The sequence below is a fragment of the Lissotriton helveticus genome, chromosome 6 (genome assembly GCF_964261635.1).
Source record: "Lissotriton helveticus chromosome 6, aLisHel1.1, whole genome shotgun sequence".
Taxonomy (NCBI): domain Eukaryota; kingdom Metazoa; phylum Chordata; class Amphibia; order Caudata; family Salamandridae; genus Lissotriton; species Lissotriton helveticus.
Genome location: NC_136067.1, coordinates 1,699,632,993 through 1,699,648,256, shown reverse-complemented (window position 1 = coordinate 1,699,648,256; position 15,264 = coordinate 1,699,632,993). Strand labels below are relative to the sequence as shown.

Below are 15,264 nucleotides of genomic sequence, written 5' to 3'. Positions count from 1 at the left end.
CGCTGTTTTAATTGCAAGAACAGGGGTTGGGCTACAAAAGCTTATAGCAGCGTATGTCTCTTTTATGGACTCATTAAGCCTAAAAGTAAATCAAGCAAACTCCTTTATAATCATAGCTGGTAGCGCTAAAAGAGACAAAGTCCCATATTTTAGCGCAGACACAGGGAAAATTGAGGTTGTAGACTCTTTTCCCTACCTGGGTATTCTTTTCGACAAAGACTTGTCATGGGCAAAATTGATGGAAGGAAGGAGGCTGATGACTAAGAGGGTATCATGGCCATAAAAACCTTTGCAAAGAAATTGGGTACCAAATCCTTATTTCCATTAAAATCGATATATCAGGCCAGAGTAAAAGCAGCAGTGATCTACGGTGCCGGGGTATGGGGCACGGTTACATCGACACCACTATAAATTATAGAAAATACATTTTATAAATCAGTAGTGGGTCTCCCCCCTTCTTTTGCAAACGGTATTTTACATACGGAATTGGCCCTCCCCTATATATCAGAATATATACATCTAGCAACGCTCCTCCTATGGCACTCTATATGGAGGAGAGATATAGTACCCTTGGCCCAACTGGTAATACGGAACTGTATAGCGATGGATAACTGGAAACGGTCAAAGTGGGTAAGTTATGTGGAGTCAGTCTTAAAAGAGATAGGGCTCCACGAACTTTGTAAAGACCCCCTGGCATGCAAGAAGGTGTCTAAGCAGAAAGTCATAAGCATGTTTATGTTAAAGTCTGAACACAAGCACATGGAAATTTATCAGGAGAAATCCACAGTTCAGGTTTATCACAGTAACTCACCGCCCATGGTGGGAGACTTTTACTATTTAGCCAACATAAACAGTGCACGCCATAGATTTATACTGCTAAGATTTCGCACCAATTTAATTCCTTTAATGCTTGGTTTTCCAGAAAAAAACATATAACCATTCCAACTTAATCATGTGCCTGTGTGACAATTTATCACCACAATCCGAATTGCATATAGTCCTATTCTGTGGGCTCTATGAGAGTAAAAAGGAAGGCATACCTGAAGCCAATTCTAATGAAAATGGGACACAAGCAGTGCCGGGTAGCATTATTCTATCTAAAAACACTACCTGATCCCTTGGTTTGCTACTCTGTAGCAACATTCTTATGGGTCTGCATGAAGAAAAAGAAGGGGTTGACATTTAGCCCATTAAGCTGATTGTAAATTTTAATGAATTGATAGTCAAGAAATGAATTGTCTCTTTTATTATGTTTTTTAATGCATTCTCATCTTATTCTAGGATCATGAAGAACAATTTTGGAATCTTAATGTTAATAGTCTTGTAACAACATTTTTATTAATGTATTTATTATGTGTGCTTTTATGCTCATTTCTAATATGATCGAATAAAGATGATGATGATGATGAAAAAAAAACTGAAAAAAAAGAAAAACACCGATCGTGAGAGACGACGCCCTGTTCACTTCGACGTCTCCTGCTGGGATTGCAATGCAGGACCCAGCAAAGACCCTCGACCAAACCAGCCTCCTCACATGCTGTTAACCAGCATGTAGGCAATGCCCTGATTGGTGACAGCCGCCTCTGTCGCCGTTCCCGAGGGTACTGGATGCCTGCACTTGCTCTCAATCTAGCGGTCCTAAGTCAGCTGGTTGAGAGGTTTAAAGTGCGCTTGTGTGATTGACCGTCTCAAGGCGGCCAGGCAAAGAGACATGCACACTTTAAACAGGTGCAAAGGCAGCCCTCTGCCCACCATCTTCCCTGCTTACTCTTCATGCCTCGACCCGTCCTGAAGCTCTGTTCAGGATGGAACAGTAAAAAATAAAAAGGCAATCAATTACCATTTTATTTTTTATCTTTTGGGCTTTGGGGGGGCATGTTAGTGGGGCAATGCTCCTCCGCTCCAATGGAAGAATCGTCCCTGATCTTTTGTTGGTCTTCCAGCTTCAGGTTCATAAAGTTTCCTAAAAAAACTGTTTTTGACCTAGGAATCCTCACTAAAAAGTGCTGTATACATTCCCAAACAGACCTCTCATTGCGCCACAGGGTGCCTGCCATGTGTCAAACTGATCTTTTCACAGCTAGTACTTACTCGCTCTGTAAAGAGGCATGCATGTCACTGGAGATGATGGATGACATTTTCGCGCTGTCAGTGCCATGACAGGTAAGTTTGACAAAACCTCTTAGGAGAGCTGGATCTGGCTCAAGTAGGTTATATTTTATTAACACCGTTGGCCTGGCTGTCATAGTTGTAGCAAAATTCAGGAACATTTCAGCTAGCCTTTATACAAGGAATGATATAAGAGGAACACCGGTTATCATATTTCCATAACCTGCAGACGTAGTATATCCAAAGGGACCTTAGTAACACCGTGCGTTACAAAATGTTGAGAGGTGATGAAAGCAAAATGAAAGACTATCATTCGAGAACCTGTTGGTCATGTTTGCACATATGACAAACTCTGTGACAGTTCAGCTTTGTCAACAAATCTCTTTGGTGCAGAAGGAGCTACATATGCTTACATTTATGCTTTACTGGTATCTTATTCTTTGCTAGAAGTAGGCCTTTGTGGCACTCTAGTTGCTGGAGCTAGGCTGAGCACTCACTAGCATAGGGATTTTGAAGGAATAGTAGTGAACTCTTTGATGCAGAAGAAACTTTCTTGGAGGAGATGGGGCAGGCCTGTATCTTGGCACTATCATAAAAAGTGTGATCAATGGCTGGTTCAAAATAAACAACATTTATAAAGTAGTTTGGAATAGATGTTCCATGGTAATATTTGGATCGTGACTTTATTGGAGATATAGCCGGTGCTGTTGATAATAGAGGAAGGAGCCCTCCATCTACATCTAGTATACATGCCATTGAAGATGTTGACATCGTTTTCAATGTTCTTTCTGAATGGCTGAATGAAAACACACTCTTTCACTGTATGGAGGCTGATGACACAGAGATGATGAGGGTCATCTGCCACATTCTTCATGCCACACTCACACATTTAACAAAGTGGTGAAAGAGGACCAACTTAGGCAAAAAAAATGTTCTAAGTACTTCGAACAATGAAAAAAGAGGGTGAAAAAACTCAGGCCACGGGGTTAAAGGATTCCTGTCACACATAGCCTGAAACAAGAACTGAAGCACTGAGGCACAATGGGATATGGAGACTGCTGTTTATTATTTCAAATTTCACACTGCTGCTGCATTTCCCCTCGGTTTCTTTCTGTTTTTCCTTAAATAAAGGCAGAAGTTAAGGTATAAACAAAAACATTTTTTTAAAGTTTGAGATGAGGACCTACTAAGTGATACTAACAAAATGTAAAAAATGCCCGTGACTATGAAGAGCTTACAATGTAGAACCTAAACAAATTCACCAATACTAAACCTTAATGATAACCTGTGTAACCTCTTAATAGTCCACAATAACGCTACTGCAACACTAGCACCGGAATTTATACAATAAAGCGGACACTAGTAAATCAAAAAATCACACCCATCTTCAACTTCATTGCTTTGAATTACTTTGATGTTTACAAAATCAGATAAGCACAAAAAGGCAGGGGTTGCAAGGTTTTGAATGGGAGGCCCCAGCAGGGATAAGTATTAACACTTAGGGATTCATAACCAAATAAGCACAGCAACAAGAAAGAGTGCTGACACACACTCACACTTTGATTTGTCTACTCTGATGCAGAAGTATTGGAGTAAACTCATTTCAAAAGACAGAGGAGAATTCAGGAGTAACAGAAGCACAGGGCACCTGCTACGTTTCAGAAAATAAGCAGAGGTGCTGGAGACAGTGAAAGTGGTAACTGACAAAGTCTAAGGATGCTTCATCATAATCGTGTTCTTTCACTCATGGTCAGAGTTCCTCCAAGGAAGGAAAGGACGGGTTTTGGGAGAAAGAACCCAGTAACAAGTTTATTTTTAGAGATTACCTGGTTTAAGTGACATGGACCATCTTTTATAATTTCAACAGTAATGATAAGATGTAAACAGGAAGCTCTAATCTTGACAGGCTTCGTATGGAGGTTCTTTGTTTTGTGCTAAAGTCAATTTATATAAGGATCAAAAACATTATAAATTATTTTAGTACAGTTCAGTCTGTCATGGTTTTCTTTTGGTCCTCTTGTTGAAATTTAGTTGGTAAATCTCACAGGTAAGTACAAGGAAAAGCAAAAGTGATGAGGGATAATCGTCTGTGGAAGTTCATACCTGTAAGGTGGAACCATGATGAATATAAGGGCTAGTACAATAAGGAGGAGACCCAGCAGTTATGATTATTACTAGTAAGTAATATGGGTAGAAATTGATATCACTGTTCAGTTGCAAAATACATGAAAGAACATACATCGTTAATTGTATAAATTGTATAAATAATAAAATATGGAAATAATCAAGTGAAACAGTTCCACAGTGAAAAACAAAAGCTTCAGTATTCGTTCTATACACAGACACCCACATACACGAACATATCCAAAAAGAAAATATAAATAAGTTTATTCCGACTTTATCTGCTCCAAGCACGCTAAGCAATGTACAGTGCGATGAAATCATTCTAATATTTAAGCTGAACATGAGGGTAGGCAAGCATGTCAGCATCCCAGAAGGGTCTTAAGTAACACCAATACTTATTTGTGGTCTTTTTTTGGTAAAATGTTCTTTTGTACATGAGAAGCTTATGGCAATAAATACCTTGTAAATCCTTCATAACCTCTAACATTCCTGGATAACGTACTTCAATTTCATCAGTGTCCTGAGATCAAAAGACACAAGGAATATATATGAACACAATGAAAAAGAAAAAACATGTTTGCATGACTTCTCTTTACATAATGAGGATATTTTTACTATTTCCATAACTTTCGCTGAACAATGCCAATAACTGGGTCAAAAAAAAAACTTTGAGAAATAACTAATCCTGACTACCACAGTGAAATCATGTCAAATGTGTTACACTGAAGTGACCCAAACTAGGTAAAGTATGTCTGTAGCAGATAAATATCTCTGGGAGGGTTGTCTTCGCCCTATAAAATAATACACTATTGGGATAATTGAGACGGAATCAGGCGTTTCTTATTTTTGCACATTTCTAATTTTTACTTAGCCCTTAATTCTTTGCAAAAACTCCAAACAAGCGCTGGTATGTGTAGTTTGATGCATATGTGGGAGGAGTAGGCTTGATGTATATCAGACAATTTTCTTTCCTCTGAATTAGTGCCCACTCTTCCCATCAGTGATGATTGTATTACAGTAGTTGGTTCCCCATACTTTAGTAAGGTTATCATTAATTTGAGGTTGTAGGCATTAATTGAGCAAAAATGCAGAAAACCACCTGATGAACAAGTTACTTACCTCGGTAACGCTTTTTCTGGTGGATACAGTATCTGCCTGTGGATTCCTCATCTTGTGAATATCCCCTGCGCCAGCAGCATTGGGAAATTTTTTGTAACTCCCCACGCCGACGAGGACGATGTCACAGAACCATGGCTCCACTCGCGACTCCGCTGACGTCACTGGAGCCATAAGAGAGCCTCGTCGGCGTGATGACGTCAGTTCCGCCCATTTTTCCCGTGCCTTTGAGGCACACGGACGGACCGACACAAATATACACAGTATTCAAAGCAACACACAAAGTGTGAAATCAATGCAGTAATGCAAAAAGAATTAATCATTTCCTTTGAAAACAACAGTTATAAAACAACATTATTGTAGGTATACAAGGGTGGACAACGGGGAGGCGGGTGGGTCAGTGAGGAATCCACAGTCAGATACTGTATCCACCAGAAAAAGCGTTACCAAAGGTAAGTAACTAGTGTTGTATAGCTCCTATATATCCTTATATCGTGTTAAGTTAGCATAGGTACATTTGAGATTTAAACGCCATTTTTCCTTTCTTGCAACTTCTGCACACGACCCTTAATTGTTGACTTAGCTTTCAACCTAGTGGTTTGCCGTGGTGTATGTGAGAATAATATGTTATTGCTCTGATATCAGTTTTGTTTAATAAACCATGTCTGCACGGAGAGTGCTGAAGTTTCAGGAGCAACACGATATGGAATTGTTATGAGGTCTGATCTCCACGCCTTCATAGTCATAACACAAGTGCAGCCTTTGCCAACTTGGGCTTGAGGCGGGATTGATATTGCTTTGCACGAGAATTGTTAACACACTTGATGCGGTGCACATGCAGAGAGAGCTGGTGTATGCTGATGTGATTCCTTCATGCTAGGACACTAAGGTATGGGCCCGCCCTAAAACAACCCAAAGAGACCTTCTTAGCTAATAATATAATATATGTGTCAGGGAGGGTGAGATATAAGTGTTGTTAACTCTTATTCATTACAGCATGTTAACATGCTGTCACCATTCGCTTTTTATGTCTTAGTAACTATGCTGATAATTTTGCTACTGATAATAAGTGTACTTGTATTATCTAAGATACTGCGCCTGAGAAGACGGCATTAGTAAATAAACATTTCAAATGCACATGTGTCTTCTTTACTCCATGTTCTGGTTTGTAATGATAATATAACGAAAGAGTGTTCATGAGTCCCACGTACCCTGAGGTACTGTAAGTTCATGTTCTGGTTTGTCTAAACATTGGGTGTTTGATATGTCCGATGAGACACTGTAGCTAGCTCGGTAAGGGGTGAGTTGGTTGCTAAGGTAAGTTTTGGTACATCCTAATTTGCCGAGGTTCCACTCCTCTGTGCACAGTTCTGTGTGAGTACAGAAACCCTGCAACACTAGTTTTTCAGATGTATACATATGCCAGTGGATTCCTCACCTTGTGAATAGAGTCCCACAGCAGTCCCCACTGCCGGGGAGGGTGTTCAGCCATCTATACCAAAAAGTCCTGAAGGACGGAACGCGCAAAGTGTCCGTCCCTCCTCACGTCGGAATCGAAGCAGTAATGCTTCGCGAAAGTGTGGAGGGAGGCCCAAGTTGCCGTTCTACAAATGTCCTCAAGATAAGGCAGACGTAGAAGACTTTGCCCTGGTAGAATGAGCTCTTAAACCCTCTGGAGGTTCCTTACCGGCCAAAGAGTAACAAATCTTGATGCACAAGACAATCCATCTGGAAAGTGTGCGCTTGTGCACCGCTCTGCCTTTCCTGCAGCCAGCAAAACCCATGAAGAGCTGGTCATCCATACGATAGTCTTTGGTCCTATCGAGGTAAAAACTCACCGCCCTCTTAGGGTCCAAACAGTGAAGCCGCTCCTCCTCCTTGGAAGGGGTGAGGGGGAGGATAGAAGGAAGGAAGGGTAATGGACTGCCCCAGATGGAAGGGAGTTACCACCTTAGGCAGAAAAGTAGCCCTGATCCTGAGAACCATTCTATCAGCATGAATAGTCAAGAATGGGGGTTTTGAACTCAGAGCTTGAAGCTCACTTACCCTCCTTGCCGAGGTAATGGCGATAAGAAATACAGTTTTTAAAGACAATAGTCTCAAGGGACACTTGTGTAAGGGCTCGAAGGGAGAACCCATCAAGTGGGCTAAGACCAGATTTAAGTCCCATTGAGGCACAATTAAATGGAGTGGGCGGATATTTGTAGGTAAGGCCCTTAATGAATCTTAACACAATGGGCGATTTAAACAAAGAAGGCTGGCCCGGCAAAGCCGATAAATAGCCCTTCACAGTAGCCACAGCAAAACCTTGCTGGGCTAGAGAAAGAGCAAATTGAAGGATGTTGGATAAGCGAGCCCTCAAAGGGTCAATCGACTTCTCCCCACACCAATGAACAAATTTGGACCACCTATAGGAATATATAGACTTGGTGGAGAGACGTCTGGCGGACAAAATAACATCCACCACGTCAGAAGAAAGAGAATAAGAATTCAGGTTGCCCTGTTCAATCTCCAGACATGAAGGTGTAAGCTTTGGAGGTGGGGGTGTTGAACCTGCCCCTGCGACTGCCAGAGGAGGTCTGCCTTGAGAGGGAGACAGAGCGGTGGGCATGAGGAGAGGTAGAGAAGATCTGTATACCACACCCTTCTTGGCCAATCCGGGGGGATCAATAGGACTTGGGCCCGGTCTTGGTGAATCTTCCTCAGAACCCAAGGAATCAAGGGTATGGGAGGAAACGTGTAAAGGAGATGTGAGTCCCATCTCAACTGAAACGCGTCCCCTAACGCTCCCTGTAACGGATACTGGAGACTGCAGAATCATGGCCAGTGAGCTTTCTCGTGAGTGGCAAACAGGTCCACCCGAGGAGTTCCCCACGTCCGGAAGACGGGACGAACCACCTCCGGATGAAGCCTCCACTCGTGGTCTGCAGAGAACTGCCGACTGAGACTGTCTGCACGCACGTTCAGAACTCTGGCCAGATGATTTGCCATCAGACAAATCTGATGGTCCCAAACCCAGGACCAGAGACGCAGAGCCTCTCTGCAGAGACAATGCGACCCCACTCCTCCCTGCTTGTTGACATACCACATCGCTGTAGTGTTGTCCGTCAGGACTTGAACCGGCTGACCGCGAAGGGAAGGGAGGAAGGGCTTGAGCGCTAAACGTATCGCCCGCAACTCTGGAAGGTTGATGAGAAGCAACCTTTCCTCTGGAGACCAAAGACCCTTGATCTCCATATCTCCCAGATGAGCACCCCACCCTAGAGTGGAGGCATCTCTGATCACTGTGGCCACCGATGGAGGTAGATGGAAGGGCTTTCCTTGAGATAGATTGCCCTCCACGCTCCACCAAGACAGATCCGCCGCAGCTTCTTTGGCAATCCTCACAGACTCCCCGAGATCTCCGATACCACTGCCTACGGAGGCACCACTGCAGCGCCCTCATGTGCCAGCGTGGATGGTCGACCAACAGAATGCAGGAAGCAAACAGACCGAGCAGGCGAAGGACTTTCAGGACTGGAACAACTGCTCCGTTGTAAAACAATGGAATCATTTCCTGAATGTCGAGAATCCTTTGTGGAGGAGGGAATGCTCGACACACAGTAGTGTCCAGTACTGCCCCTATGAACAGGTTGCGCTGAGAAGGCACCAGGTGAGACTTGGGCACGTTTATCGAGAAACCCAATTTGTACAACGGCTGAGTTGTAACCTGCAGATGGTGAAGCACCTTCTCCGGCGACTCTGCTTTGATCAGCCAGTCGTCCAGGTAGGGGAAAACCAGAATCCCCGATTTCCTGAGATGGGCTGCCACCACTGCCAGCACCTTGGCGAAGGCTCAAGGTGCAGTAGTAAGTCCAAACGGGAGGACCGTAAACTGATAATGTTGCGACCCTATCTTGAAATGGAGATACTTCCTGTGCGACTTCAGGATCGGGATATGAAAATACACGTCCTGCAAGTCGATCGACGCCATCCAATCTTCCTGTTGCAACGCTTGAAGAACCTGCGCAAGGGTGAGCATCTTGAACTTCTCCTGCTTCAGAAAAAGGTTCAAGATCCTGAGATCCAGGATTGGACGTAGCCTGCCATCCTTCTTGGGTATCAGGAAATACCGGGAGTAGCATCCCTGACCCCTTTCCCGCTCCGGAACCACCTTTATTGCACCTTTTTTCAGTAATGTTAGCACTTCCTCCTGCAGGAGAAGAAGGTGGTCCTCCGAGCAAGCACCTTGGCTAGGAGGGTAATTTGGAGGGAATTCCCGAAAAGGAAGAGAAACCCATTCTCTACAAGATTGAGAACGCAAAAGGTCTGTACTGACCGATTCCCAATCTTGAAGAAAATGAGTAAGCCGACCCCCCACAGGACCAGCATGATCCAGAATGGTGGCTCTAGGGCTGCTTTGCTGTGGTATGAGGAGGGGAGGTAGAGGAAGAGGAAGAGGAGGAGGAGGGCGGACGGCCTCGTGGGCGACCTCTGTTCTTACCCCTGTAGGATTTGTATAAGGTGTTTTGCTGCTGCTGTTGCTGCTGCTGAGGCTGTCTATAGGTCCGAAAGGACGACCTCCCAAAACCTCTGTACCTCCTGAACAAGGAGCCTCTAGATTGAGCCTGAAGACCCAAAGACTTGGCTGTTGCTTTATGGTCTTTAAACCTTTCTAAAGCTGCATCCGCTTTTTTGCCAAAAAGTCCAGAACTATCAAAACGGAGGTGCAAAAGCGTAGCCTAAACATCTGGGGAGAACTCTGATGTTTTAAGCCATGCACTCCTAGTAGCCACAGAATATCCTATGATTCTGGCGACAGAGTCAACAGTGTCTAAACCACTTTGAATGACTGGACGTGCAGCCGCTTGAGTATCTTGTATGCAAGACCTCATTAAAATTGTGTATGTCTTCTTCAGACAACTTAGGTGCAAGTTGTTTCGCCGAGTCCATTAAAGCATGTATATTGCGACCCAAAAGTCAGGTGGCATTAGTGGACTTTAGGGCCATGCTTGCCGAAGAAAACACTTTTTTAGCATACTGTCATTCCCTGTCAGCTGGAACTTGTGGAAAGGCACCAGAAGATCTTTTTGAGCAGGCAACTTGGACCACTAGGCTCTCAGGAGAAGGATGGGATGTTAAAAAGTCCGGATCCCCTGAAGCCGCCCTGTATCTCCTGCCAACAGGTTTAGAAACTGCCGGAGCCAAAAAGGGCCTGCGCCAGACCTCCATTAGAGGCTCAGTGATTGCCTCATTAAAAGGCAGTAAAGGTTCTATTACTAAAGAAGGTGAATGAAGAACTTTTGTCAAAATGTTAGATTTAAATTCAGCAGTGGGAAGCTGAAGATCTAAAAGTTCTGCTGCCTTTTTTATAACTGTGTGGTAGGGAACCACATCCTTTGAAGGAGCATCAGATGTAGGCGAAAGTTCCCACTCTGGAGACACATCAAGGCCACTTGCTTCCCTTAATTCTCCAAAATAATCATCTGAATCTTGAATCTCGCCTTCCTCCTTTTCTTCCAAACAAAACATCTGTTCCTCTAGAACTCGCTGAGCTTCTCTCCTAGACCTCATTCTGGGTCCTGGAGTCGGTGGAGCCAAGACCGACTCCGATGGATCCGGAGCCGGCGTCATACACGGATCCGGAGGCACAGCCTGCGCCGATCGAGGTCGAGCTGATGGAAACGGCGTCAATGTCCTCGCACCGGCAAATACCAAAACGGAGCCGCCGGAAGAATTGGCATGAAGGGGGCCTGGGCATAGGTCTGAGGAACCCCCAGATTAAACGCTAATGGACCCATGGGACCCGAAGGTGCTCCAGAGGGGTACATAGCCCTATGGAAGACTCCATACATAGCATTAAGGTAATGCAAGTGATCTTGACCCAGGCCAGGGAAAGGAGGAAAGGCCCCCGGGACAGATTCCGGGGTAGGCGTTACCATGTTCGGGCCAGCTGGCACCGAAGGCAGAGCCAATGGAGTCGCCTGCTCATCAGGCACAGGAACCTCTTCCACTGGAGCCGGAGAATGTTCCGAAGTTGGTGAATGAACCGGCGTCGGAGATCAAGCTGGAGAAGCTGCAGGCGAAGCGGATCTTGCAGGAGAAGCCTGATTCGAGGGAGAAGGAGACAAGAAGTTCTTACGGCGTCGACGAGCTGAAGAGGTCGACTTCGGCGCCGTCTCTCTATCAGAATAGCGTTTTGAACAATGCCTCTTCTTCTAGTTATGCTTCTGGCTCTAGAAGCATGCCCCGACGTCGACTTCGAGCCCGACCTCGACCTGGAACGAGACCTCCACCTTCTTCTACCTCTTTTCTCCTTTCTCATCTTTGCCATGAAGAGTTTTGCTTCTCTTTCTTTCAACGCCTTCGGATTCATTTTTCTACAGCAGGCACATCCCTCGACGTCGTGATCCGATGACAGGCACCAGACACAATCTTCATGCGGATCTGTAATGGATATATGTCCTCTGCACTCCCTGCAGGGCTTGAACCCGGACTTCCGCGACAACATCCTCGAATAGGAAACAAGAAGAAGCACAGAAATACAACCAGAAACACAAAGTAGCAAGTGAAACTATGGAGAGTCCTAGAAAAACCGTTCGCGTCGACGTTGCGGAAAAAAGGAAACAGACGTCATCACGCCGACGAGGCTCTCTTATGGCTCAAGTGACGTCAGCGGAGTCGCGAGCGGAGCCATGGTTCTGTGACGTCGTCCTCGTTGGCGTGGGGAGCTACAAAAAAATACCGAATGCTGCTGGCGCAGGGGATATACACAAGGTGAGGAATCCACTGGCAGATGTATCCATCAGAACTGGTATTTCTTTTTTATTACTTATCAGCAATGTAATAAAGGTGCACACATCTTTTACAGTATAAGGAAGGAATAGCATACTTGTTATATTACAAATACAATCTGTGCTGTTCTGTTACTCCTGTTGATGTTCCCAGGCAATGCTGCGACATCCACATAGCTATAATCTGGTCAAATGAACTTATGTTCTGATAGTTACAGGGCAAAACATTATTCTTGTATGTCCTGGCTCACAAATTAAATTTATTCACAGCTTCAAATTTATGAAGCAATGTGCACAATAAGAGACAATACTTACTTCAGAACCATCATTTAATGGGTTCTGTTTAGAGGTGTGAGCTTATTTATTCAGCATTGGTGGCCCTCTTAACTCAATTTGTGATGCTGTCTGGAAACTAAGCCGAAGTAGGTAAGTACCAGTCCATGTTTTCGCTCTGAGGATGTGAGACTCACACATCTGAGGATATTCTATTAGGAGACTTATTACAGTGGGCAGATAAAAATAGGCTCAACGTACATGAATACACCACAGTTCCTGGCAATATACAAGAATTGTGTGCGTTGTCCTGTTGTCTGCGCCCACCCATCTTCCACATTTTAGGTCTACTTACAGCAGCAGGAGTAAACTGCCAACACCTTAAACACATACATTCCACAAACGAATATGGAACCTACACTAAACATTCCTGAGTCATTACTAAGCATTAGGTCACCACAACACTTATTTCCTTAGGCCAAAGTAAAGTACTCAAAAATTAATGTAGTTTTCGTTTGTATTACAGAACACTATTTACAATTCTATTGCAACCTTACTTCAAAGAATCATAAACTAGGGACTGGAAGGCAGGAAAAGGGACCTCCTAAAGCTTCCAGCATACCACACCATGGTCAAAGACCAACGCACTGATTAATTAAACGAAGAAAGAGTGAACACAGGCTGGTTAAATAGAGTGAATGACCGAGATCAATGCAGAAGCATTTATCAACAGCATGACTAAGAATATGCTCTCCTGAACAGCCTTTCTGACAAAGATATTAGGAACACTTACTTCCCCACATTCAGAGAGCAAAAAGATGTATCTGCAAGCAAAAATAAACGAAGAATAAGTGTGTCTAATCATGAGAGAGCTGCCAAAAACATATACGGATGTGAAAGCATTCATACTCAAAATCACCATAAAGAGGTGAACAGATAAATCACCTGAAGGCTTTAAATGAAAATAAATGAATGCCTTCACACACCCTGAACTAAATTAAAGGGTGCATATATTTTCCTATTTTATATACATTGTCAATTTGTACATTAGTTTCTTGGTTTTTTACAAGCTCCAGCTACATTAACAGGGTTTTAATCTGCCCAGGTTCTGCAAAGAGATTGATGATTATACATAGCTCCCATACTGACATCTGATATAATTTTTCAATATTTTGGAGAAGAAAATTAATTTATTCATAACAACATTTGATATAATCAAGGAAGAAATAATGTGGCAGAGCGTAAAATATACTGTTTCACATCTAAGTTTTACTTACAACTGTCAGCATATTAAATCCAGCCCTTGATAGAAGATTTCCAAGGTCGTTAACAGCAGTGAAGGGGGAAACATGTGGTGAAAATCCTCCTTCCCTTTCCAGTTCTGCTAACTGCAGAGAACAGCGGAGCTCATAGAGAGTTTCTCCTCCAAACATTGCCCCTATGAACACGCCATCTTGTTTTAAGACACGATAGATCTGAAACAAAACACATCTGATTGATGATTCATTTCCAGGATATCAATATGGGATATAAAAAGAATACACAAGCAATTAATCTTTAGCAGGCTTGTTCCAATTACACACAAACAACCTACAGTTGTGGAGTTAATTGATAAGGGAGCATGGGCTCTACAGTATCTCTCTATGTGATATTCTTCGAAATAAAGGCAAATAAATTCTGAAAAAAGAGAATATATATATATATATATATATATATATATATATATATATACATATATATAACCTACTGGCGATAGCCAGTAGGTATATATAGTTAGGATTGGCTACCATAGGAAATCTGCAACATTCTATTGGGAATAACTTTGGCGCCGGTTGAGGAATTTGCGTGTAATTTTCCAAATTTTTGGCCAGCTCCGCTGCGCTCCTTCCCTGAAAGTTTCGGGGGGATTCGTGAAGTGGGGGCTGAGAAAAAAGGGGGGTCCCAAAACGTGTTTTCCCCATGTTAATTTCCATAGGACGTTCTGACAAGTCTACAGCCCGAACCGCTGAACGGAATTACATCAAACTCGGCAAAATTGTAGGGACTGGTACGCAGAAGTGCCTTTGCTATATTTGGTGAAAATTGCTCCAGTGTTTTTTATGAAAATGAACTTCAAAAACACATATATATCTGGGCGGAGCCTAACCATATATCTGATCTGATTGGCTGTCAGCACTTCATCCAAGAAGTGTTGGCAGCCATCTTGGGACCAATATACATGATAGCACCTCATTAAAAAGCATTGTAGTTAATAGAGGGTTTTAGGACTTTAGTTACATTATAAATCATTTGTTGATGGTACCATACTCATTTTAGGAATTGAGGTGTGTTCTAAGGTGATTTTACCATGTGAAATAGCCTTATGCTGGGATATCATGAATCGTGTTTGAAAGAAACTATTATCTCATGCTTTTCCCACAGTGGTTTGGAAGGGGATCTATAAGCTAAACTGAAAGCACATTTTCTGTAAATTCACATTATCTGAGAATGAAGTCTGACATTCTCAGTAAAACATGTACATCCAAAAAGGACAGAGACGGTCAGTTGATTACTTTGTGTTCTACTGCAGCCTCCTAGAGTGTTCTAAAGAACAACTAGAGCGCTAACAGTCCTACTTATTACAAAGGTATGGCACACCTGAAGCCATCTTGATTGGAATAAAGTGGTAACTCTTAAAACATTTAATTTAAAAAGGAACAAAATGAGGGGGTATATTTTGCCATAGAAAGTATGTTTAGTGCTGCAGAAAGAAAAAGTAGGGCACATTTTGAGTGACTTCTCAAATCCTCTTCAATTTCATAAAAAAATTCTGACATGCAGTCTCCCAAGATGGCCACCAGAGACAAAAGAGCCCAAATGTAGCCCAAAT

General features: G+C 43.2%; 1 protein-coding gene across 2 annotated transcripts in view; it reads right to left on the bottom strand.

The window, feature by feature from the left end:
• The window catches only part of NDUFAF5 (NADH:ubiquinone oxidoreductase complex assembly factor 5), a 174,042-nt gene that overhangs the window by 49,105 nt on the left and 109,673 nt on the right, over positions 1-15,264 (bottom strand). For both annotated transcript variants that reach the window (XM_078649560.1, XM_078649559.1), the window contains 2 exons: positions 13,673-13,870; positions 4,693-4,753 (listed from right to left, as the gene is read on the bottom strand). In XM_078649560.1, the coding sequence (XP_078505686.1) occupies positions 4,693-4,753; positions 13,673-13,870 (259 nt within the window). The remainder of the gene's footprint in view (positions 1-4,692; positions 4,754-13,672; positions 13,871-15,264) is intronic.